The sequence below is a fragment of the Pseudophryne corroboree genome, chromosome 3, assembly GCF_028390025.1.
Source record: "Pseudophryne corroboree isolate aPseCor3 chromosome 3, aPseCor3.hap2, whole genome shotgun sequence".
Lineage (NCBI taxonomy): Eukaryota > Metazoa > Chordata > Amphibia > Anura > Myobatrachidae > Pseudophryne > Pseudophryne corroboree.
The window spans coordinates 711,240,630-711,266,953 of NC_086446.1; the positions used below are offsets into that span (position 1 = coordinate 711,240,630).

Consider the following 26,324-nt stretch of genomic DNA (forward strand, 5'->3'; position numbering starts at 1 on the left):
AAGGTATGCTCTGGATGCCACTGGTTTACCCTGTCCATCTGTCCAGAGTCCTGAGGACTCCTGGCCATATCCCTTTGCCCTCCAAACTGCCTTTTCCTGTGTGGAACACAAATTTTGCATTTCACACAATTTCTGTGTGTTGACGGTATTAAATACCATCAGTTGTGTGGTGTCTGTCTGTCTGGGGGTACCAGCTGCTAACTTAGCAGCTTCGTCTGCTTGGCTGTTACCAAGTGATACCGGGTCTTGGCTATATGTATGTGCTTTACACTTGATAACAGCCACTCTGTCGGGTTCCTGTATCGCTGTTAGAAGCCTTTTGATGTGAGCTGCATGCACTACCGGTGTACCAGCTGCCGTCATGAAATTTCTGAGGCGCCATAGGGCTCCGAAATCATGGACTACCCCGAAGGCGTATCGAGAATCGGTGTAGATATTGGCTGACTTGCCCTTAGCCAATTCACATGCTCTGGTTAGGGCAACCAGTTCAGCAACCTGGGCTGAGTGAGGTGGGCCTAGTGGTTCTGCTTCTATGGTGCCTTGGTCATCTACGACTGCGTATCCAGTACACAAGTCTCCCGAGTCCGTCTGTCTGTGACAACTACCGTCAGTGTAGAAAGTAAGATCTACATCTTCCAGTGGGTTGTCACTGATGTCAGGCCTTGCCGTGAAATTTTGGGTCAAATATTCCATACAATCATGCGTGTCATCCCCTGTCTTAAATCCTCCTTCACTATTACTCTCATCCTCCACCCTTTGTGCCTGTCCATGCACACCTGGGAGATACGTTGCAGGATTTAATGCACTGCATCTCTTTATGGTGATGTTTACGGGGGCCATTAATGCCAATTCCCATCTTGTAAACCGTGCTGATGAGACGTGTCTAGTTTGAGCCGAATTTAGCAAGGCTGACACTGCATGTGGTGTATGGATTGTGAGGTTGTGTCCTAGCACTACATCTTCGCTTTTCGTTACTAGCAATGCTATCGCAGCAACACTTTGCAAGCATGTGGGGAGGGATCGCGCTACCGTATCTAGCTGAGCGCTGTAGTATGCTACCGGCCTGCTGGCATCACCGTGCTTTTGGGTTAGGACGCCTGCCGCGCAACCAGCACTTTCTGTTCCGTACAGCTCAAAGGGTTTCCCATAGTCAGGCATACCTAATGCCGGTGCCTGCATTAGGCACTGTTTAAGTCTCTCAAATGCCATCTCGGATTCGTCTGTATGCGAAATCCGATCAGGTTTGTTTGATGAGACCATCTCCTGCAAAGGTAATGCTAGAATGGAAAAACCTGGGATCCAGTTACGGCAATACCCACACATTCCTAAAAACGTTCTGATCTGTTGCTGGGTTTGTGGCAGAGTCATGTCTCGAATTGCTTGAATTCTATCAGCGGTCAGGTGTCTCAGTCCTTGTGTCAGACAGTGTCCCAAATATTTTACTTTAGTCTGGCATAATTGCAACTTGTCTTTGGAAACCTTGTGTCCTGTGTCTGAAAGATGAAACAGGAGCTGTTTCGTATCTTTCAGGGACGCTTCCAGTGAATCTGAACACAGTAGTAAATCGTCCACATACTGTATCAATATTGATCCACTCTCTGGTTGGAAAGACTGTAAACAATCATGCAAAGCCTGTGAAAATATACTTGGACTGTCTATGAAACCTTGTGGTAATCGAGTCCATGTGTATTGGACTCCTCTGTATGTGAATGCAAACAAATATTGGCTGTCAGGGTGCAGAGGTACCGAGAAGAAGGCGGAGCAGAGGTCAATAACAGTGAAAAATTTCGCAGTGGGAGGGATTTGCATAAGGATGACAGCTGGATTTGGCACTACGGGGAACTGACTCAACTATTTTGTTAATCCCCCTTAGATCCTGCACTAGCCTGTAACCCCTCCCCCCACTCTTTTTCACAGGGAAGATGGGACTATTAGCAGTGCTGGATGTTCTTACCAGAATGCCCTGTTGTAGCAAGCGCTCTATTACGGGGTATACTCCTAACTCCACCTCTGGCTTCAGAGGGTATTGTGGGATTTTTGGAGCTATCCTACCATCTTTTACTTGCACAACTACTGGAGCTACGTTTGCCATTAATCCAGTGTCTTGTCCATCTTTAGTCCAAAGTGACTCTGGTATTTGGGGTGTCATTTCTTCTACCTGGGATGGACTCCTATTTATCATAATGGTATGTGACATTAATTTTGATGGGGAGTCTAGCATGTCTCGTACTTCCTGAGCGTGATTCTCAGGTATGTCTAAGAATACACCTTCAGGAGTATAATAAATGACGCACCCCATTTTACACAATAGATCTCTTCCCAGGAGATTAGTTGGTGCCGATGCAGCCAGCAAAAAGGAATGCTTGGTATGCAAAGGCCCTATTGTAATCTCTGCTGGTTTGCTAACAGGGTAGTGCTGTACTACTCCCGTTACTCCCATTGCTGGAATTGTCTTACCAGTGGTTCTCATGCCCACTGTCGAATTTATCACTGATTTGGCCGCCCCCCGTATCTACAAGGAAATTTAATGATTTACCAGCTACATCAATTGTGATCTCGGGTTCACTTCCAAGACTTGCAATCAATTTCACTGGCTGCAGATTACAGGTGTGGCCACACCCCTATTGGGTATGGTGACCTCCCTGATTCGCGCTGGCAGCAATTACTTGTGGTGGGGGTAGATGGGAACTATCAGAGATTTGCCAGTCTCTTCTTGGGGGGTACCTTTTTGTTTCCCCTGCATGTGGCTCATAGCTCCGCCCCCTCGGTCCTTGATCCCAATGTCTCGTATCAGGTCGTTGTCTAGGGGATTGATATGAATTTTGCATTTGTCTTGCTTTACAATCACGTGACATGTGTCCCTCTCTGTGACAACTATAACATTTTATACCTGTTGACTTACCCACAGGGGGTCACAGTTCTGGGCTGAGGTGGCCGAGTAGTGAGGGCCTGTATGCTCACAGCCATTAACTTATCACTCTGTGACTCCCTGTGTCTGATGATATTCCGATCATGCCCAACAGCAGCCTCTCCCAATGCATCCACCGACATACCTCTCCAATCAGGCCTAGTGGTTTGTATTCTATTCCTTAAAACCTCTTTTAGACCGTCCATTAATACTGAAACAGCTACTTCCCTGTGGTGTACATTAGTTTTAATGTCATCTATACCAGTGTACCTAGCCATATCCTGCAGAGCCCAGTGAAAATACTCTGGTGTGGATTCACCTTCTTTTTGTTTTATTGAAAATTTTTTATTCCACTTTACTACAGCAGGAAAATATACTCCTAACTGTAAGTTGATTCTCTTTACATTATCCTGAGTATATTCGTCTGTTAGTGGTACTTCCTCATCTAACTTGCAATCATGGATAAACTTTAAAGAATCAACATTGGGGGGTAAACATGCCCTCAAAACTGTCCTCCAATCTTTGTTATTTGGCTCTGCAGAATTTCCTAGCTCTCTAATATACTTTTGACATGCAGCTAAGTCTTTTCTAGGATCAGGGAATTCAGACATCAATGACCTTAATTCCGTTCGGGAAAAGGGACAGTGCATGGCGATGTTCCTGATAGGAGTTGCTCCTGAAGTATCAGTTTTCCCATTTGGCACTGCTATTACCCTAACGGGATTAAGTCCAACAACATCAGTCTGTGTAGATTCTACAATATTTGGTAAAATGGTTTCAGCATAGTGTATGGTGCCGTACTTACCAGTCGATACGACCTCACCTGTCCCTCCGCTAGGGGCCTTTGATGCTAATCTTACGGGTTGGGTCGTGCCTACTGCCGTTTCTGATATGGTGGCTGCTAGGGAGAGTGCTGATATTGTTGTGGGCTCATCCTCTTGGTCACAATCCTGGGGAAAGTTCAAAACAGGGTACAACTTGCACGGATTAGTGTTAGCATTAATTACTTTGGTTACATTATCTTTAACTTCTACACATTTAACATATCCCTGAGTGCCATTCTCTGCAACCAATTTCTCTCCAGGTATGAATGGTGGTGGGGGTGCAGTGGCTATCAGTTTCCTGATAGGGTTAGATCCAGTGGCTTGCGCCAACCCCCTTTGTATTTCACCTTCCTGTTGCCACAATGTTAAATAATCATAATGTCTAATACGCCTTTTTGAAGATTTAATCAGGCAAACTCTTCTCCTTAAATTCTGTAACACTTCTGGGTTAAAACTACCTACCCGGGGAAACTTTTCCCCGTCATGCACAGTCATCCTTACCCATTCATTGCACAACATTTCTGTGTGATGACCATATTTCTCACACATGATATACCTGGCCGACCCGATTGGTCGGTTTACCAAATCAACCTGAACCTGGGTTGATCGCCCCTTACCTGAACAACTGGCCCCCATCTCTGCAGGTGCTGCTTTCACTACCTCTGACTTCAAATCAGGGTCTTCGGCAACCCTTACAAAAACCAAGATGCTCGGGGTAAGGCTGCGGTGGGGGTTTTGCAACGAGGTCCGCCCACTTAATTCCGCCCACGCTGGCCAATACGGCGACCAAAGTTCCCAGAGGTTCCGTACCCAACCTAGGGCACCTAAGTACGTCTACTTGCTTGGGCGTGTGGGAGTGTCTTACCCTCCCCAGCAAGTATCAGTCGCTGGAATGTCCCTGAGTGATCAAGCTACTTCCCTTAAAATAAAAAAATTACACAAATCACGTTAACAATGTGCAAGTAGCGTTCTTCTGAATTCAAGACACGCTAATGCACACAATCACATGCGATACAATCGTATCTGCACACAAGCAACTAATCTTATGTGCGGAACGATCAGTGGAATCGAAAATTTCGGCTGCAAATTCCTTCAGCAATGAGCTTTGTTGCCCTATATGGGTCTCGCACCAACCCTCTTCGGTTGTGCTCTCTACTTCTAGTCTGCTGTACCTGAACCTCCTGGTCCTTGACCTCCTGGTCTGTTATGTACAGCAGACTCTACTGCTCATAAATATGTTGAGATTAACAAGGGACGCCTCCCAAGCCACCCCACGCTATCACTCTCGCTGGTGTACCTCTTTCTACTGGCCTATGGTTCCCACTTCCGTAATAAAAGAGAAATCTTATATATACACACTCTTACATTCGAACACTCTTATTTCTGTACAGAATTCCTTTCATTCAGTAATAGTCTAACCCAGAAGAATTGCAACAGAGAGAGTTTTTTTTTTCTTTTAACTTTTTAACTTTTGGATTTGAGATAGATTTGTGTTATTTTCGCGTTACTTCCTTATCGCCTATTAAAACAATACTATCGTGCGGTTTGTATGATGTGGGCGTATCCGTACGCTCCGTTGCGTAATATACGCTTCGTGCATCGACCCTTGCTGCGTACGCCCTGCCCTTGTAAGGACACGTGTATGCAGGCCAAGTACGTCCACAGTAACACACTACACGTTTATCAATGTGAATGATCTTTAACAGTAATCATTCACTGAACACCACACAAGTAGAGTTTGTGTGCGTGCCTTTTACAATTATTCCCTTAAATATTACTTTTTATCTTTTAACTATTAATAACAGCAAATGTTTCAGTACTTTATCACTAGTATGTGGCAATCAGGAGAATGAGGCACGAAAATAATGCTAAACCAGAAATACAGGTGTGTATGCTTATGCGTACGTTCGCAAAACAGAAACTAAACAGGTTTTAAAAGACAATGACGTACTGTTCCTACCTTCCGGTTCTGGATTCCTTCAGCACTCCTTACTAAGCGAAGCAGACGATTATCTGGTCAGCACTACGAGGAATATTACCTCCCGCCTTTTGCTGACCGATAATGCTGAAATTACCTAGTGCAGATATGTGAAGAGCGGGCGAGCCCTCAATTGATAAAGCCTATAATATATCCTATATTAAACACGCTAAAAGGTTAATGAACACAGTACGCAATTGGCGTATGGAATACCGTAAGAGTACGCACGTAGCGTAACAGACGCTTAGCCGTGGACGAGACGCATGAGCGGCACGTTCGCTCACGGCTTAAAGCGTAAAGGCAAGCACGCTATAGGCTGCCGACTAACGAAATGATACGCTATTAGCGTAGCGGACGCTCGAGACCACGAGGAGATCACAAGCGGGCTGACGCTCACAGAGTATATCATTTGTAACAATATCATAAACAATGTACTTATATTGTAAACCCTTGTGCAGTGATAAGGTGTAAATGCAACACAGTGTAACCTTGTTAGTTTAAAAAGCTGAGTGAGCGTATGTGACGCTCAGAGAACCCTCTAGCAATATAATAAACACTCAAATACCGGTCCAAGGGTCTAACACCTTTTAAGGGAGAGAATGAACGTTCAATTGCAAAAGAATACACAATACAAGTTATACACTACCAAACTAACATAAAATACCTAACCGAGCTACTACACGTTAAAATACAATAAAGACACATTTACATTTAAAAGGGGAAGGAGAGAGAGAATGGCTTACAACAAATTAGGAGATAAATATGGTTGCAGAGAACTTACGCACAAGGGGAACAATCGCAAGCGCCTTTCTGGATATCCAGCTCCCGATTATCAGTGATGAGAACCGTTGAAAAGAGTAGAGAGCTGGCCCAGATCGGCTTGTCTTTATATACACTTACACACAGTACAGTACAATGGTCCCTACATTCTTATTGTTCCTTGGACACAGGAACTCGTCTCCGCATTATAGCAAAAGGTCATAGGTTGGTTCATACAGGTGGGCTGTAACTATTTCAAACTGCTCAAGTGGGAGGGAAACTCAGGATTCCCGCCGCATGGGTAATAAAGTGCAAATATAGTAAATGTCCATAAACTTCTTATGTCCATAACTATATGCACGAGCGAGTAATCCGCTTCAAACCAACACCGGAATATTGCTAATTATATTATCTTCCGATGGATACTAAACACCACTGTGTAACCCCTGTCTGACCCTTCGTATCAAACAAAGAGGGATCTCTTTGTCCCTGAACATGCTACATTAACTAAACTTTCAGATTCTATCAATGGGACCATAATCTACAAAATACATTATATGACTAAAATATGTTACGATTGAGTCGCCCGCTAGACGCACACAAACTCTACCGTAAATGCGCATATCATGCGCCTGCGGGTGCACGCAAAGGCGAGTATACGCACGCACGGGAGAGCTCATGCTCGTGCAGCGGGCACACGCATGAGGTGCATATATGGCAATGTGCAGCGTGATATTTTTCTGACTTTGACACATAGTATACTTGACGACACAGAGGTAGAGCAGTGGACTTCTGTACCGTACTGCTATATATATACTGGTGGTCAGCAAAATTCTGCACTGTCCTCCTACTATATACTGCGCACAACTAAAATGCAGCACAGGTATGGATGCATAGTATACTTGAAGACACATAGGTAGAGCAATGGACTATTGTATCGTACTGCTATATATATATACTGGTGGTCACAGCAAAATTCTGCACTGTCCTCCTACTATATACTACAATGCAGCACAGATATGGAGCGTTTTTCAGACAGAGAACGTATATATTTTCAGCACACTGAGCGCAGATATTTGCAAGCACACTGAGCACAGATATTTGCAGCACACTGAGCACAGATATTTGCAGCACACTGAGCACAGATATTTGCAGCACACTGAACACAGAAACTGAGAGAACGCAGCCACTCACTCTCGCTTTCATCTCCAAAGCTCGAGTGAAAATGGCAGCGACGCGCGGCTCCTTATATAGAATACGAATCTCGTGAGAATCCGACAGTGGGATGATGACGTTCGGGCGCGATCGGGTTAACCGAGCAAGGCGGGAAGATCTGAGGCTGCCTCGGAACCGTGTAAAATGGGTGAAGTTCGGGGGGGGTTCGGATCCCGAGGAACCGAACCCGCTCATCACTAGTTTTATTGAATGAAGGAGATGATTCTAAAGTTGTATAAGTATTTGATGTGATGTTTATGAATTTGCACAGTGCACCTCTACAAATTTGAATGTGTTTTGGCACAGGGGCATCAAAGAAGGGGGGAAGGGGGGGGGGGGCGGCAAGTACTAATTACCCAGGCCAACAGCAAATGCAAAAACAATAAATAGAATTAAAGGGGAGGGGCTAGGAGTGTGACATCTATTGGGTGGGAGGGGCTAGGAGTGTGGCAGCCACCTGGTGGGGGGGTGAGTTCCACCAAATCTCTATGTCCACTTTAAGCACTGTATATATGTACAGGTATACAGCACAAAAGCTCAGAATGCCCATTTAATCAAATGTTAGCTTTCCCTTTGTAGCTTTAAGTGGTAGATATACATATGAAGCCATGCTCATCTATGGCGGCTCCATCGCAAACATGCATTTACCGGCGATCTGGCACCTAGCCCCGCTATGGGAGTGCACTGAGACGCTCCCATCACAGTGAATGGGACACATCACGGATGCTCGCGTGGCCCAGACTCTGCAATAGGTGCGCCTACTCGGGCGCGCTCCAGCACAGACGGAGCCACAATTAGTGTGTCTCCATCTGTACTAAGGTGCTTGACAGTGTAGGGATGGAATGTGTATAAAGATGTGTCCACTAACATCTAGTCTACCTGCATGTTAAACAGCCTTTCTAGTCACGCCATGCCATGGCGTGACTCTGTAGCGCCGAACGTCTTTGTGTGCAACTCTTTAAAACATGTCTTATTTGCTGAACGACGTGAATAGGACGCACAGGCAGCTTATATTGATTACTATGATATGCTGCATGCCTACATTCTGTGTGCGACCGCAGCTGTATCTGCATATGAAATGCTACGTTATAGAGTTTTCCTAGAAAACATTCTAACCTACCATTTCGTATGCAGTTACAGCCACAGACGCACACAGAATATAGGCATGCCGCATATAATTTTTCGAGCATAGCGGTGAAAATAAGATGCATTTTCGGCAAAAAAAGATGCTAGACGCTAATGGAGTTGCACGGGTCTTGTCAACTCACTCGCAACAGGCATCTCCCGGTACGGGGTGTAGTATGGTATGCCGGCGCTCGGGCTCCCGGCGACCAGCATACCGGCGCCGGGAGCCCGACCGCCGGCATACCGACAGCGTGGCGAGCGCAAAGGACCCCCTTGCTATGCGCGCCACACTATTTTATTCTCCCTCCAGGGGGGTCGTGGACCCCCACGAGGGAGAATAGTTGTCGGTATGCTGGGTGTCGGGATTCCTGCGCCGGTATACTGTGCGCCGGGATCCCGACATTCGGCATACAGAAGACCACCCCCCGGTACGTGGTGTATTTAGGCAAGATGTAAGAGGACACATCTGTAGGTTCTACAGAATACATTGATCTCCACATGATTGCACTACAAAGATGCTACTTGTGTGATCCCAGCTGTGTAACACTGTAAAATGGTCATTAGATGTACAGTATCCTTGATCAATGACTGTAGTGTTACTGCCTAATTTAGTTATGCAGTGGTTGTGCAAGACTTTAGATCCTAGGAAGTAAAAGAAGATTGAGCATTGGCGAGATGGCCAGTCAAAGAGGTTTATGGGTGTGAAAAGGGAGCCAAGTGCTTTACTGTGATGCAGAGGCTGTGGCTTTTCCTCATCCTAACCAGGGCCGGATTAACCGCTTCTGTGGTTTGCCCGGAAATCTTCCCGGCTTTCCAGCGATGACAGCGATGACAGCGATGACAGCGCTGGCAACTCCGGAAGATTTCCGGGCATACTACTGACTGATATCCCAGGGAAATCCGTACAGCGTGCATGGCGCCCGGGAATTAGTATACACCGTTATGGAGTTTAGCCCGCCCCCTGGACTCCTATTGGCCGGGGGGCGGGCTTAGCAGTAAAATGCCTTATACTGTTTCCCGGGCACTGCAAGGCAGCCAGGAATCAGCGCTGGGGCTGGCGATCCTCACTCTGCCCCATCAGTCGCCCCCACTGCACCTCCCCCATCTCCCACTTCAATTTAAAAACACCCCCCCCCTAGGGTGTGTTTTTAAATGAAAAACTTGCCACTGAAGGGGTTAAGGGCTACATGGGCTGGAGCTGAAAATCTTCAAGGGCCTACACTGAGAAGGAGTGGACCTGTGACCAGTGCTTTGTGAATGTGGCCAGAACCATGTGGGCGTGTATACCCTATACACTATGTGCCCCAATTTCTCCCTAAATACATAAATATAGGAAAAATTGGGTAATTTTGTGAGAAAACTACAAAACATTTTTTTAACACTTATGATTTGATTGTTTGGCCAGCTGTACACCTGGTTATCATCCCTGCTGCCAGCATGATGGGCCTATTTTTATGTGGAGGCATGGAGCTGTAGCTCCATCCGCCCCATTGTTAAACTGTCCCTGACCCCAACAGGTGTAAATGCAGACCTGTATAATTCATCCTTGCACAGGAATGCGGTTAAGATGCTGGCTGTCAGTATCTTGGCTGTTGGAAAGCTGATGCCGGAATCCCAACAGGGTCAGGAGACCGACGCTGGAATCCTAACAGCTGGCATCCGGACCGTAAGTATACTGGGTGTGTTAGGGTTAGGGCCGTGAGGGAGGGTTAGGTTTAAGCTGCAGGGAGGGAGGTTAGGGTTATGCACCACTGGGGGGGAGGTTAGGTTTAGGCACTAAGGGGGAGGGTTAGGTTTAGGCTGCAGGGAGGGAGGTTAGGGTTATGCACCACTGGGGGGAGGTTAGGGTTAGGCACTAAGGGGGGAGGTTAGGGTTAGGCTGCAGGCGGGGGGGGGGATAGGTTTAGACACCACCGTGGGGAAGGTAGAGTCAGGCACTACGGGGGAAGATTAGGGTTAGGCTGTGGAAAGGATGGGTTAGGGGATAAGAGAGAGGTGGGAACAGTCTTACCTCCCCCCTATTGAGATCACAACTAGAAGAATGCCGGTGTCTGTATTCTGACCGCCGGCATCCCGTCCACCGGGAAATTATATTGAGCCCTTTGCGTAAATATGGCCAACCATTTATCAGCCACTCTGATTTTCCAAAGGCCTATCTAACTGAAGTAACAAGCAACCTGGAAGAAATCTAGTCTACTTGAGTAAAAGAGACCCTTTGTTTATGGTATATAAAGTAGTGAAATACCGAAATGCTCATTGGTCAGTATAATTTTGTGTGTAAGTCTCTGAAATATGTAACATGTTCAACACAAATGGAGCACAAATAGTTAATGGTCTTTTGCTATTGCACCAATTTACTGGAAAGAAAACAAATGCACAGTGATTGGCTCAGTAAAAGGATCCTGAAACTGTCTACATCTCTCACCCTCAGTTGGATAAATCAGGATGTCATGTCGTAGAAATTAAGACTGAGGTCTTTAGACTGAAAAGCACTTATATGGATAAAAGCTTGAAAGGATCGGCCTCTATAACAGAGGAAGGGACAGGTGAGTTTATGATTACTTTTACTAAAAGCACACAACTTTTATATTTAATATCCACCAATAAAATAATAGGTCACAGAATATGAAAGGAATGTATATACAGTATGAAGGCTTAGAAGAATAGTGGAGGAAGGTCTGAATTGTTACAAATATGAAATCAGTATGGGCCTCATGCAACCAGATGGCCATCGGCTCATATTGCACTGGATTTTTTATGACTTTGGCCATTAAAATATTAAGTAGACTTAACTATACATATATTGGTTTGAATCAAGACTGAAGTATTTTATACTATAGTTGGAAACCAGAACAACTCAAATATACTAAGGGGTGTGCAAAAGGTTTCCAAGTGCACAAAAAGTACTGTATTTACAAAGTGAAGATTTAAAAAAAATTATTCGCCAGAGGGGTGTATGCAAAGTTGCATGCATTCAAACCACTTGTCTATGCAAAGTTGTATGCAGGGGCAAACGCAGGATTTGCAGGAGGGGGTTTCCAGAGGGGTTAGGAGCCAAGCACGGGGGTGGAGACTGAAGTGACTCAGTCTATGCTGGGTTCGTTAAACTATTGTAGATAGACAGACATAGACAGACAGACAGACAGACAGACAGACAGACAGACAGACAGACAGACAGACAGACAGATAGACCAAATATATTTTGTAATAGTCATAGACATAGAGCAATCTGCATTCTAAAAATGCATTCGAAAATCACGGGTCTTTGTACGGAATGAATAAAGGGCTACCAAGCCAGTTGCTCTTCATAACGGTGGCAACACCGAAAAATTGAACTTGGAACTGGCTTGGAAGTCCTTTATTCATTCTGTATGAAGACCTGTGAATGCCACCTGATCTACATTGCTATACATGGGGCTCGATTAACCCGGGGTGGCACCAGGGCAAATATTTTTAATGCAGTTCCGGAGTGCCTGCTATGGGCCAGATGTAATGACATCTCAGTTGGCCAGAGGTGTGGGTTCCCAGCCAACCTTAGATATTTTTTAAAAGTGGCAATCATTTACAAGGCACGGTTTTGCCTTATAAATGTTTCCCGCTTTAAAAAAACCTCAAGTTTGGCCAGGAACCTGCACCTCCGGCCAATTCAGACTTCATTACATTCGGCCCTACATTACCTATATATGTGTATACACACAATGCAACTTGACCGGCACTCCACATAACTTCATAATACCTAGGTGCCTTCCCACAAACCATCAAGGAGCCATGCAGTATATAGAGAAGATGGGCGGCAAGACAGCTACACAAGCTTTGCTATAGTTTCAGGTGCGTTTTATCCTAAGGAAAGGTGCTAATAAAAGTAACACACCTGAAACATTGATAGCAAAGCTTGTGAAGCTGTCTGTATTTCGTACAAAACCGTGGAATGACGCCCGTTTCTCTATATACTATAGATAGATAGATATATACACACATATACACACACACACACACACACACACACAGATGGAGTCACGCTAGTCGTGGCTCCGTCTGTAACTAATGACTAGGTGCGCCCGCCTGTGAGCATCTCCGTCTGAATGGGCACGCGCACCCGGACGGAGACGCGCGCCTAGTCATGCCGGAAGTGCACGCCTGCGATCGGGCAGGCAAAGATAAGGGAGGCTCCATTTGTATATATATGTATTATATATACACATATATACATATGTGTGTGTATCTATATGTATTATACGTGTGTGCGTGTGTAGGGAGGCCAATCCCTGGCCATTTTTTCAATCCCGGGTATCGGGATTGAAAAATGGTCAATCCCGGGATTCCCGGGATTGGCTTTCAACTGTTTCCGGCCATTCCCCACGTCCCTCCCCACCTGCCCTGCAGACATTAAAAAAAGTACAAACCTGCACAACTGGGTATCTGGGTAGGAGGAGGCGGCGGGGTAGTGCAGGGGAGCCGGTGGTTGAGTGCAGGGAAGCCGGGAGGAGGTGGCGGGTAAGTGCAGGAGGAGCCGGCGGGTAAGTGTGGGAGAGGCGGGAGGAGGCAGTGGGTGAATACCGCCGTACCTCCTGCTATGCGGCTGCTGACAGCGCAGCGTGACCTCACAGGTCCAGGTCACGCTGCGCAGGGGGAGCCGAGAGGAGGGAGCCGGGCAGCGTCTGAGCGTCCTGAGGACGCTTAACGCTGATCGCTCAATCCCCGGGATTGGAGCTTCCAATCCGGGATTGAATCCCAGACATTTTTGGGCCTAAATCCCGGGATCCCGCCGATCCCGATCCCAGGATTGGCCTCCCTATGCGTGTGTGTGTGTGTGTGTGTGTGTGTGTGTGTGTGTGTGTGTGTGTGTGTGTGTGTGTGTGTGTATATATATATATATATATATATATTTATTTATATATAATGATACTGTAGGAGGAAAAAGATATGCAGGTATAATAATTGCACTTACAAATGAGGATCAGACAGTAGGCTGTGGAGCAGCAGCCAGTGGAGGGACTGAGGCAATCGGAGCAGCTGCCATAACACACATATGCACCACACCGCAGCGCGGGTGTTTAAAGGGGTGGAGCCAAATCCGGAGGGGCGTGGCTTAAACAGCTGGTCACGGCTTCGGTTTTTTGCTAAAAAAAAAATCAATAATAACTTGGTCTGTCAGGGGACTCAGAAACACCCCCTGCGTGCGCTAGTGCCATGCATTCAAACAACTTGTCTATCCAAAGTTGTATGCATTCAAACCACATGTCTATGCAAAGTAGCATGCATTCAAACCGCTTGTGTATGCAAAGCTGCATGCATTCAAACCACTTGGTGAAGCAGCTGGATCAGTCCGAATAAGGTACAGTATGTCTTCTACATTCTGGATGAGGGTCTCCACTGCAGGTTCCAGTGACTCAAAACTAATCCCACTCATCTTGCGCTCTATTTGAGGGAACACGCAGAAGTAGCAGGGGGTCAGGTCTGGACTGTACAGTGGATGACCAAGCTACTGGATGCGTTCATGGGCCTGAAAATCCACCACTTTCCTGGACTCGTTGGTAGGTGTATTGTCGCAATAAAGAAGGGCATCACAAGCATTATTTCTTGGACAGTGCCTGGAAATGGCTTCCAGCACTTGAGATAGGCATCGGTTGGTGTACCAGTCCCCAGTGATGGTGCACTGCTGCAAAAAGCAAAAACAGACACTGGGCCAGATGTAATGGCTTGTGAGACGGCTGGAGCTCCATGACTCCGGCCAAACTCGTATGTTTTTTTTTTAAAGATGCAAACATTTACAAGGCAAAATCTTTTTGCCTTGTAAATGTTCACTGCTTTAAAAAAAAGTATGAGTTCGGCCGGCGTCTTGGAGCTTCGGCAGTCTCGCAAGCCATTACATCCAACCAATGATCTGCTTGGAGATGCTGCACGCACATCAGATGTTTTTGTGACAGTGCACCTTGAACTGGGGTCCACTGGGACGTCTGTTGTTTGGTCGACTCTCAGGGTTGAACCTATAGATCCAGGATGCCTCTCTCCTTCTCTTATTGGACCATGGCCACCCTGACATCCATCTCAACTATGGCCCTCATAGCAGCAATGTTGTCCTCTGTGATGGCGAACATAGCACTCCTTGTCTTCCAGGGAGCGTCTTCCATGCCAAAATTCTGCAGTATGCCATAATTCTGCAAACCACTCAAATACCGTGTTTCGGGATGGCCCTTCCTCCCTAACAGCTGCTTGCTGTTGCAGACCACTCTTGTAGTCATAGAAGATCATGGCTCTCCAGTGATCTGTTGAGCTCTATAAAGAGTTTGTGAAGGAAGTGAATATGCTGACTTCTTCGGTGTGCAGTGCTGCTTATATACGGTTCTGTGCCTTGACATTTCACATGAACTTTAGTCAGAGATTGCAGTTCACAACCAGACAGTCAGATTGTATCTACTCTACCTATCTACTGCAAACTTATTGCATACCCCTCATATTCTAAAACAAACCTCTGAAAGATTAAAGCCATTACTATACTGAAGGGCTCTTCTATCTTTAAAAGAATCTGGTGGAAATGTATTAAGCCTTGGAGAGAGTTAAAGTGAAGCAGTTGCCCAAAGCTTCCAATCAGCCTCAGTGATTTACAGTATCTGACAGTTTTTCTAAATCAAAGTTAAAAGCTTGCTCACCTCCTCAATCTCTCCCTCTCATCAGGCATGGTCACCTCTGCCTTCAAGCATGCCCTTGTCGCCCCTATTCTTAAAAAACCACCCTTGATCCTAACACTCTTTCCAACTACCGACTCATCTCTCTCCTTCCTTTTGCCTCCAAACTCATTAATCGTATTGTTTACAGCTGCCTTGCTGCCTTTCTTTCCTCCCACTCCCTGCTTGGAACATTTCAGTATGGCTTCCGTGCTCTCCACTCCACTGAAATGGCCCTCATGAAGGTCTGCAATGTTCTCCATGCTGCCAAATTCAAGGGCAATTACTCTCTGCTTATACTCTCTGCTTATTCTCCATGACCTCTCTGCTGCTTTTGACACTGTGGACCACCCTCACCTCCTGCAAATCCTTCTCTCCATTGGTCTGCATGATACTGCCCTCTCCAGGCTGTCCTCCTACCTCTCTGACCACTCCTTCTCTGTCTCATTTCATGACTCCACCTCTCCCAAACTTCCCCTAACAGTAGGTGTCCCCCAAGGTTCTTTTCCTGGACCTCTCCTTTTCTCACTCTATACATCATCTTTAGGTGAGCTCATTTGCTCTTTTGACTTCCATTATAATCTCTATGCTAATGACACTCAAAAGTATTTTTCTTCCCCTGACCTCTCCCACTCTCTCTTCACTCTTATTTCCATCTGTCTCTCTGCTATCTCTCCAGTGCTTTCTTAAACGTAACATGTCTAAGACTGAGCTGATATTCCTCCCACCCTCCCAGAATTTCACTACCTATTGATAGCACAACTATCTCCTGTAGCCCTCAGGTACGCTGTCTTGGAGTTATCCTTTTTCCTCCCTCTCCTTCAGACCACACAGTCTGTACCTCTCACAGTCCTGCCGCTTAGCTTCCATCTCAAAAAATTTCTAGGATCAGACTCTCTCACCCTGGATGCTACTATGACCTCAACCACTGTTTAGTCATCTCCAAATTGGACTACTGTAATCTCCTCCTATCTGGCCTCCCTGACAAGTGCCTCTCTCCACTCTAATCAATACTCAATGCTGCTGCCTGGATCATTTTCCTGTCCAAGCACACTATGTCCACTTTCCCTCACTTACAAGCCCTACACAGGCTTCCAAAGATCCAAAGATTTTTCTCTTTAAAATAAAAAAAGAATTAAATATCAATAAAGGTATGCAGCGAGCCCAAAGTAAAAAATAACAAATTACTCCCCACTAGTACAACCACCTCCACCAGCAAGAAACTATGATACACTAAGATTTACTTAGTCTCTGTAAGTGGGATGTAACGGATGGAGAGAGTTCAGTGTGCACCTACATACCACATTTATGTGTCCCAGGCCAAATAAATGTACAATTTCCCAACAACTCCTTCTCTCCTCCCAACAACTTATATATGACAAGACAAAACACTAATGAACAGCACTGTATATATTAATGTGTCTGCAATAGGGAGGAAACCGTACATTTTACAGTATTCATTTGCCAAGAAGTCCACACTTTGGAGTCTTGCAATCAAACTATGGTCCACATAAGTATACACACACACACACACACACACACACACACACACACACACACACACACATATACACACACAGGGCCTGATTCAGAGATGTCCGCTAATCCGATGGTTAGCGCACATCTCCAGTGGTGGGAGATGTGTGTGGAAGGACTGCGCATGCACAGGATGTCTTCTGCACATGTGTAGCCCTCCATCTACGAGTCTGTTTGTAGTGTCTCCCAGCCACAGTGCATCTGTGAGGGGGAGAAGGGGCGTTCCAGGCCAGCGTTCCTGGCGTATCTACCCCGTTTTTATTATTATTATCCTTTATTTATATGGAGCCACAGGGGTTCCGTAGCGCCCAATTACAGAGTACAAACACAAATAATCAGAACAGGAAAACAGCAACTTACAGTTGAAGACAATATAGGACAAGTACAGGATAAATAAACATAGCTACATCAGCAGATGACAATGAGATAAGTATCAGGTGGCAGAGGACTGCTGGATTTGGTGCAGTCGAAGGTTATTAAAGTAAGAAAAAGGATAAGCACATGAGGGAAGAGGACCCTACTAATGAGAGTTTACATTCTAAAGGGGAGGGGTAGACAGACAGGGGTGACACAGATGGGGTACATAGAGAGCGTGGAACAGAGGGTTAGGAGGAGATTTGGCTGGTTTTCCGGGAGGGATGAGTCCAGGGTCTGCAAGGCTGCACGAGGTGTCTATTTCATATTCATTCATGCTGCATTTGCATTTGATTGACAGAATTGCAATGCGGCTTGTATGCGGCTGTGCAATTCCGTCCATCTCTGAATCAGGTCCACTGTACTTCTACTGCAACACTCAATGCTATACACAGCTTTTTTTGTTATTGAAGGTGCCACTATTGGTAGATTTTACTTACACATTTTTTGCAGATAGCAACTAAAACATGGGCACCAGTATGCTATAAGAAGATGCTGCTCAGTATATTTAAGAACTTGGGTGGTATAAGAAACCCATACCCTCCAACATTTTACACATAAAAATCGGTACAAATTAGGAAAGGGGCATGACCACATGTAAAGGGGGTGTGGCCACACCCCTTTTCCTATACTTTCAATGGAAGTTTGGAGAGCCAAAAATCGATACAGACAATAAAAATAAGTACTGTACTGTACCTGCTAAAAAGGTACATTTGGAGGGTATGGAAGCCTTAACTGTCTGACTTACCAATTTTTTAGATGTACAGCAGTTTGGATTTTAGGAAATCTGAGCCTATCCGAACTTCCGATAACCGAGTAAATCTGAGCCCTGGCTTGGGTTTTCCTGCCAGGCTCAGATTCCAAATCGAGGCAAAATGTCATCCCAGCCAGAGGCGGAACTACCGCCAGTGCAACCAGTGCGTTGCACTGGGGCCCGCCACTGTCCAGGGGCCCAAAGCATGTAATGAGTCAAACTGACTCATTACATGCCTCTGTGTGCTGCGGGCAACCGCTGCCCGCAGCACACAGCCGCCCGGACAGGAGAGAAGAACAGCGCAGCGGCACGGGGGGAGAAGGAGGAGGAGGGAGGTGGAGAAGGGAGCCGCAGCAGCGCTTTGTTACTGGTTGAGGCGCTGCTGCTGCTGTCCCTCTGCTTCACTATAGGCTGTCTTCCGAGAACAGCCTATAGTGAAGCAGAGGGGCAGCAGCACCTCCACCAATAACACAGCGCTGCTGCGGCTCCCTCCTCCACCGAAACGTTAAGCTGGAATAAACGGGGTGGTCTCTTTTATTCACTTGAATAAGTCCCAGGAGTGCCGCTAATTACATTGTTTTTTATATATATATATATATATATATATATATATATACACACACACACACACACACACACACACACACACACACACACACACTGTATAGAAAAAAAAACAAGACAGCACACTGTAATGAAAATAAGGTTGGTGGTGCAGGGTCCAGATGGGGTTACATATAGGCACTCAGTTTTGCCAGCACACAGAAAAAGAAAAAACCAGCACTCACGTTTTGAGGAAAAATAAGGAGGTTCTTTTTATTCTTAAAGAACCATAGAAGTCTGTGTGCGAGTTGCAGCCCAACAGCTGTCTCAATCACAACACAGTGGTTTTCATTAGGGGTTATCTGTACAGTGTCAGGAAGCTGTTTAAATAACATATAAAGGCTCCAAGGGAAGACAAACACTAACCATGCTGCAAATCAGCAGCTGAGCTGTCTGCAAGCTCATTGGTGGCCACCCCTCAGATGTGTTGGTTGGGCTACACATATAAACTAAGCCGCCCCCTCAAAGCCTCTCACAAAAATACCCTATTGCTATCAACCAGCTTTCATCCAGCCCCACTCATAAGCGGCCTACCATTCTCACAACTACTAAGGGTTGTACGAATCACTTCTGAACCATCTGAAACAGCAATTGCTTTGCAATCAATGAGCCAAAGATTCCTTGATTGGGGTTACCCGAAGGGGGAGATTGACAATGCCCTAGCCAAAATTGGACAAACCACAAGGGAGGAACTTCTTTGCAGAAAAGATACATCTCATACAGAAACTGAGAAATTGAACTTCTGTAGTATGTTCAACACAGCCACTGACTTTTCCAAAAGAACAACCAACAGATCCTCCAATTTGCCGACAACTAAGCCAGGGATTTATAAATGCACTGGGTGTCCAAACTGCCCATTTCTTTTGTTAGGAAGCCACTGGATAATCAGAGATACACCATCAAACAGAGATTAGACTGTAACAGCAAGTTTGTGATATATACGAGATTGTGATAAACGATGTGATATATTGTATGTCCTCAAATGTCCGTGTAATCTACATTATGTAGGAAAAACTAGCAGAATGCTTAAAGTCAGGTTGAGTCAACATCGTTCCTTGATCAAGAAAAGTTTAAGCAATACTGCTGACATGAAGGACTTCAATAACCTGCCTGTAGCCAAACACTTCAAAGAAGCTCACCATACAATTAACCATCTGAAATGCTGCATAATTGATCAAATACCTCCACTATAAAGAGGGAGTGATTGCAACAGCATTCATTTACAAAGAGAATTGCAATGGACACATAGACTAAGGACCCTGGCCCCGGGTGGTCTCAATGAGGAATTCAGACTTGGATGTTTCATTAAAACAACATCGTCCTGATCTTTATCCCATAACTTCACAGTATATTGCAATCAGCAACATTGCCGTGTGTTTACTGATACAGTACTTTACAGACTTGAATGTTTTTTCTTGCTGCTGTTTTTTTTCTTTTTCTGTGTGTGGAAAAAAGTGAGTGCCTATATATATCTATATACTGGAATCCGGCATTCCCGAATACATGCAGTACAGCGTGGGTGTCTTCACATTAATTGTAGCATATGGTTCCAATGTGCGGCACTTCACATAAATAAATCAATAACAGCAGATCATGTTTTCAGTGTTTTAGTGCTTTAATCGCACTATGGTCAGGATGCCATCTCCCAATGATAGTACGATTAAAGCATTGAAACGTTGAAAACATGTTCTCCTGTTATTGATCTATTTATGTGGAGTGCCGCACATTGAAACTACAAGGAGATTTATGGTAAGAACTTACCCTTGTTAAATCTCTTTCTGCGAGGTACACTGGATTCCACAGGGAATAACATCGGGGTGTAGAATAGGATCTTGATCCGAGGCACCAACAGGCTAAAAGCTTTGATTGTTCCCAAGATGCTCAGCGCCGCCTCCTCTATAACCCCGCCTCCGTGCACAGGAGCTCAGTTTGTAAGTTGGGGCTTGCAGTGCAGGCAGCTAACAGGCAGGAGCAGCTCTAAGAAGAGCTATTTTAAAGAAGATAGAAGACTTCAAGGGCTGCAGCAGAGGCACTCTAGTGCTAGATATCATTCTGATATCTCCTGCTGCAGCTCCATCACCTCCCCCAGCGGCGATGTATACTCCCACGTCCCTGGTTGCCGGGTACTTACAGCGGAGGCTCCGGTTCTTCTCCCAGGGCACACACACACACACTAACCGAAGTTCTCCGGGCCACACTCAGGGAGGAGGTAAAAAGGTCCCCCAGGCGGGACCCGCTGGAAATCGCGATCCGCAGCGGCCATTAGGAGGTGGGCCGCTCGCGCTGGCGTGGACACTATGGTAGTACAGGGACCCCACTAGACATCCAGGGCAAGGGCACAGGTCAGATAAGGCTATAATCCATTTTATTAAGGCCTGCAGCACCCGGTGGTGAAGTCCAGCAAGTGGATAAGGCTCTAACCTGTAGCCAAGGTCATGGCAGTAATGACAGCTTCACTCCGCCATCGGGGCATCAGGATCCTGCCGTATCTGGATGACCTGCTGATCCTGGACAATTCCCCAGAAGTTCTCCTCCGTCATTTGGATCTGACGGTCCAGTTTCTGCAAGCCCACGGGTGGCTCATCAACGGGAAGAAATCATCCCTGGTCCCTGCCCAGAGCATGGTGCATCTGGGAGTGTTGTTGGACACACACACCCAGAGGTTGTTTTTGTCAGAGGAGAAAGTCCTGAAGCTTCAGGACAAGATACATTGCTTCCTCTCTCGTCCGCGTGTGTCGATACACTCAGCGATGCAAGTACTAGGCCTCATGGTGTCGGCTTTCGACATGGTGGAGTAAGCTCAATTTCATTCCTGCCCTCTGCAGAAACTGATTCTTGCCATGTGGAATGGCCTGCCTCACCGGATGAGGTCTCAAATGATCTCCTTGTCTCCGGAGGTCCGTCTGTCACTGACCTGGTGGCTGCAGGACCAATGATTGAGCAGGGGACGTCCCTTCTGGATCTACAAATGGGTCTTTCTGACGACTGATGCCAGTCTGAGTGGTTGGGGCGTGGTGTTGGTGCAACACTGAGCTCCTGTGTACGGAGGCGGGGTTATAGAGGAGGCGGCGCTGAGCATCTTGGGAACAGTCAAAGCTTTTAGCCTGTTGGTGCCTTGGATCAAGATCCTACTCTACACCCCGATGTTATTCCCTGTGGAATACCAGTGTACCTCGCTGCAGAAATATATATATATATATATATATATATATATATATATATATAATCTCACCAAAATAGGGACTCACCAGGGTCTTTGCTACAAAATCAGTGAGGGTTTATTTAATCACAAAGTGGAAGCGATTATGGCGATCAACGTTGTGGTCACGGACAGTGACCTTCCTCAAGACACAATCCCACAGAGAGGCAAGTTCCACTTTGTGAGTCAATAAACTTTCACTGATTTTGCTGCCAAGACCCTGGTGAGTGCCTTTTTTTTGTGAGAATCCCATTATGGATTCTATTGGAATGCAGTGAAGCTGCACCCCAGGAAGGTTGCTTAACAACTCAGAGAGTGCCAACCTACCAACTAAATATATATATCTATATATATATATATATATATATATATATATATTGTGCAAATAGGAGAGCGCACTCGTGAATGAATGATAATAAAACTTTTACTCATAAAACATATCCACGTACATGTAAGTTTAAAAAGGCACACTTAGCCAACTCCACCGTCACGTCCAACAAAGTATCGTTATCTATGAACACTGGTGTCCATGGAAGAGGAGCCTGTTGTCTGTCTGGTCACAGAACGGTTTCAGCAAACAGCCGACCGAGGCCCTTGCACAAACTGGCTTTATTTTACCTAAGTTGCCCCCCCTCCAGTGTGTACTACGAAAGAGTGTTTAGTGCAGCCGGTCACCTTGTCAGTGATTGGCATAGGAGGTTTCTTCCACTAAATGTGGAGAAGATGATCTTCATCAAAATTAATTATAAATTCCTCCGTGGAGACATTTATCAGCAATTGCCTCCAGAAAGTACACAGGGACCAGTGATGGTGGATTCCAGTGGGGACAAATAAATAATCTGTGATGATGAGGAGGAGGATCTACACTCTGAAAGGGGTGAGGAATCTGAGGGTGAGGGTGAGGATGAGGATGACATCCTGCCTCTGTAGAGCCAGTTTGTGCAAGGAGAGATGAATTGCTTCTTTTTTGGTGGGGTGATAAATTTCTTCTTTTTTTGTGGGGGCCCAAACAAACCAATCATTTCAGCCACAGTCGTGTGGCAGACCCTGTCGCTGAAATGATTGGTTTGTTAAAGTGTGCATGTCCTGTTTATACAACATAAGGGTAGGTGGGAGGGCCCAAGGACAATTCCATCTTGCACCTCTTTTTTTATTTATTATTTGCATCATGTGCTGTTTGGGGACTATTTTTTTAAGTGCCATCCTGTCTGACACTGCAGTGCCAACCCTAGATGGGCCAGGTGTGTGCCGCCCACTTGGGTCGCTTAGCTTAGTCATCCAGCGACCTCGGGGCAAATTTTAGGACTAAAAATAATATTGTGAGGTGTTCAGAATAGACTGGAAATGAGTGGAAATTATTGTTATTGAGGTTAATAATACTATAGGATCAAAATTACCCCCAAATTATATGATTTTAGCTGTTTTTGAGTTTTTTTTAAAAAATCACAAGAATACAAAACACATCCGAATCCAAAACCCGAAAGGGTGGTTTTGCCAAAACGCGTCCGAATCCAAAACACGACCGCGGACCCGAATCCAAAACACAAAATACGAAAAATGCCCGCTGCACATCTCTAATATATATATATATATCGTTGCAGTCTTTGGCCTAAACTGGATGAAAACAATATTGTGAGCTGTGAGGTGGCTAAAAATGGCTGGAAATTAATGTTGAGGTTAAAATACTGTAGGAACAACAAAGGCCCAAATTCTGTGATTTTAGCTCTTTTTGTCAATTTAAAAAAAAATACAGGACCAAAACTCAATGACAGATTAGAACCAAAACAAAAGCAAAAAACAGCAAAAATGGGCCGGCGCACATCTCAAGTTATTTTACAGTACATACAGTAGCATGCTCAAGCTGTGCAAGCAAGTTGTGATTTTGATCTCTCCTTTAATGTTTTCTCTTTATGCAGGAATTGAGTTACAAACTGACAGTGAAACTAAAGTGTGTTCTGTAATCAACAAGCTGTCTTTTGTTAATTCCGATAATATATACAAGCCTGGGATCCCATACAGCGGACTGGTGAGTTACCTTACTTTCTTTTTTGTCAGGGGCCTTTTCCCTGACAGAGTGAATACTTTACAGCTGGCAGGGCCAGTGTAAGGTTTCTTGGTACCCTTGGCAAAACTTCAGTCTACTGCACCCAACACCCCCAACCTCACCAATACCCAGTTTCAGATCCCTCAGGTGTAAGTGTGGAGGTGGCATCTTAGAAGTTCCACAGTAACCTCATGCATTAACTACAACAAGAAAACTTTCTCAGAGATATCCTTAAATTTGTGATAGGGGGTGTCACTGAGTCTGCCTATCAGAGCCGACACAAGCTGCTCAGCAAAGGGATGCTGTGCAGGGAGGCGCCAGGGGCTGCATCCCTGTACTGAGCTAATGTCCCCCTGCTGCTGCTGCCGGCTGCTACTGTGCCTGTCACACTCTATGACAGGCAGCGGCGCCGGCTCCATGAAGCCGCCTCCTTCCTCCCCTGTGCCAGTGCAGTGTGCGGAGCTACATGGAACTGGGGGGGGGGCTGAGCTACACTGGACCAGGCTGAACGGGAGGATGATCTGCTCCAGCTCCGGCCTGCCAGACTTCCTTAGGTAAGAGGATGGAAAGAGAATGAGTGAGTGAGTGAGTGAGTAAGTGAAAGTATGTGTGTATATGTGTAATATATGTGTGACTGTGTATGTGTGTAATGTATGTACAGTATATGTGTGTGTGTGTGTGTGTGTGTGTGTGTGTGTGTGTGTGACTGTGCGGCATAATGTGTGTAAGTGTCACTGGTACAGGGGTCGTTACTAGAGATGAGCGGGTTCGGTTTCTCTGAATCCGAACCCGCCAGAACTTCATGTTTTTTTTCACGGGTCCGAGCGACTCGGATCTTCCCGCCTTGCTCGGTTAACCCGAGCGCGCCCGAACGTCATCATGACGCTGTCGGATTCTCGCGAGGCTCGGATTCTATCACGAGACTCGGATTCTATATAAGGAGCCGCGCGTCGCCGCCATTTTCACACGTGCATTGAGATTGATAGGGAGAGGACGTGGCTGGCGTCCTCTCCGTTTAGAATAGATTAGAGAGACACTTGATTTACTAATTTTGGGGAGCATTAGGAGTACTCAGTAGTGTACAGTGCAGAGTTTTGCTGATAGTGACCAGTGACCACCAGTTTTATTTATAATCCGTTCTCTGCCTGAAAAAAGCGATACACAGCACACAGTGACTCAGTCACATACCATATCTGTGTGCACTGCTCAGGCTCAGGCCAGTGTGCTGCATCATCTATTATCTATATATAATATTATATATATCTGTCTGACTGCTCAGCTCACACAGCTTATAATTGTGGGGGAGACTGGGGAGCACTACTGCAGTGCCAGTTATAGGTTATAGCAGGAGCCAGGAGTACATAATATATTATATAGTGAGTGACCACCAGACACACAGTGCAGTTTATTTAATATATCCGTTCTCTGCCTGAAAAAAGCGATACACACAGTGACTCAGTCAGTCACATACCATATCTGTGTGCACTGCTCAGGCTCAGGCCAGTGTGCTGCATCATCTATATATATTATATATCTGTCTGACTGCTCAGCTCACACAGCGTATAATTGTGGGGGAGACTGGGGAGCACTACTGCAGTGCCAGTTATAGGTTATAGCAGGAGCCAGGAGTACATAATATTATATTAAAATTAAACAGTGCACACTTTTGCTGCAGGAGTGCCACTGCCAGTGTGACTAGTGACCAGTGACCTGACCACCAGTATATATAATATTAGTAGTATACTATCTCTTTATCAACCAGTCTATATTAGCAGCAGACACAGTACAGTGCGGTAGTTCACGGCTGTGGCTACCTCTGTGTCGGCACTCGGCAGCCCGTCCATAATTGTATATACCACCTAACCGTGGTTTTTTTTTCTTTCTTTATACATACATATTAGTTACGAGTATACTATCTCTTTATCAACCAGTCTATATATTAGCAGCAGACACAGTACAGTGCGGTAGTTCACGGCTGTGGCTACCTCTGTGTCGGCACTCGGCAGCCCGTCCATAATTGTATATACCACCTAACCGTGGTTTTTTTTTTCTTTCTTTATACATACATACTAGTTACGAGTATACTATCTCTTTATCAACCAGTCTATATATTAGCAGCAGACACAGTACAGTGCGGTAGTTCACGGCTGTGGCTACCTCTGTGTCGGCACTCGGCAGCCCGTCCATAATTGTATATACCACCTAACCGTGGTTTTTTTTTCTTTCTTTATACATACATACTAGTTACGAGTATACTATCTCTTTATCAACCAGTCTATATTAGCAGCAGACACAGTACA

At 45.6% G+C, this 26,324-nt stretch overlaps 1 protein-coding gene across 1 annotated transcript in view; it reads left to right on the forward strand.

Moving 5' to 3' along the window:
• LOC135056671 (alpha-2-macroglobulin-like) overlaps positions 1–26,324 on the forward strand; it is a 331,440-nt gene that overhangs the window by 40,673 nt on the left and 264,443 nt on the right. Inside the window, exons 9-10 of the mRNA XM_063962121.1 lie at positions 11,241–11,355; positions 23,897–24,006. Coding sequence (XP_063818191.1) covers positions 11,241–11,355; positions 23,897–24,006 — 225 coding nt within the window. The remainder of the gene's footprint in view (positions 1–11,240; positions 11,356–23,896; positions 24,007–26,324) is intronic.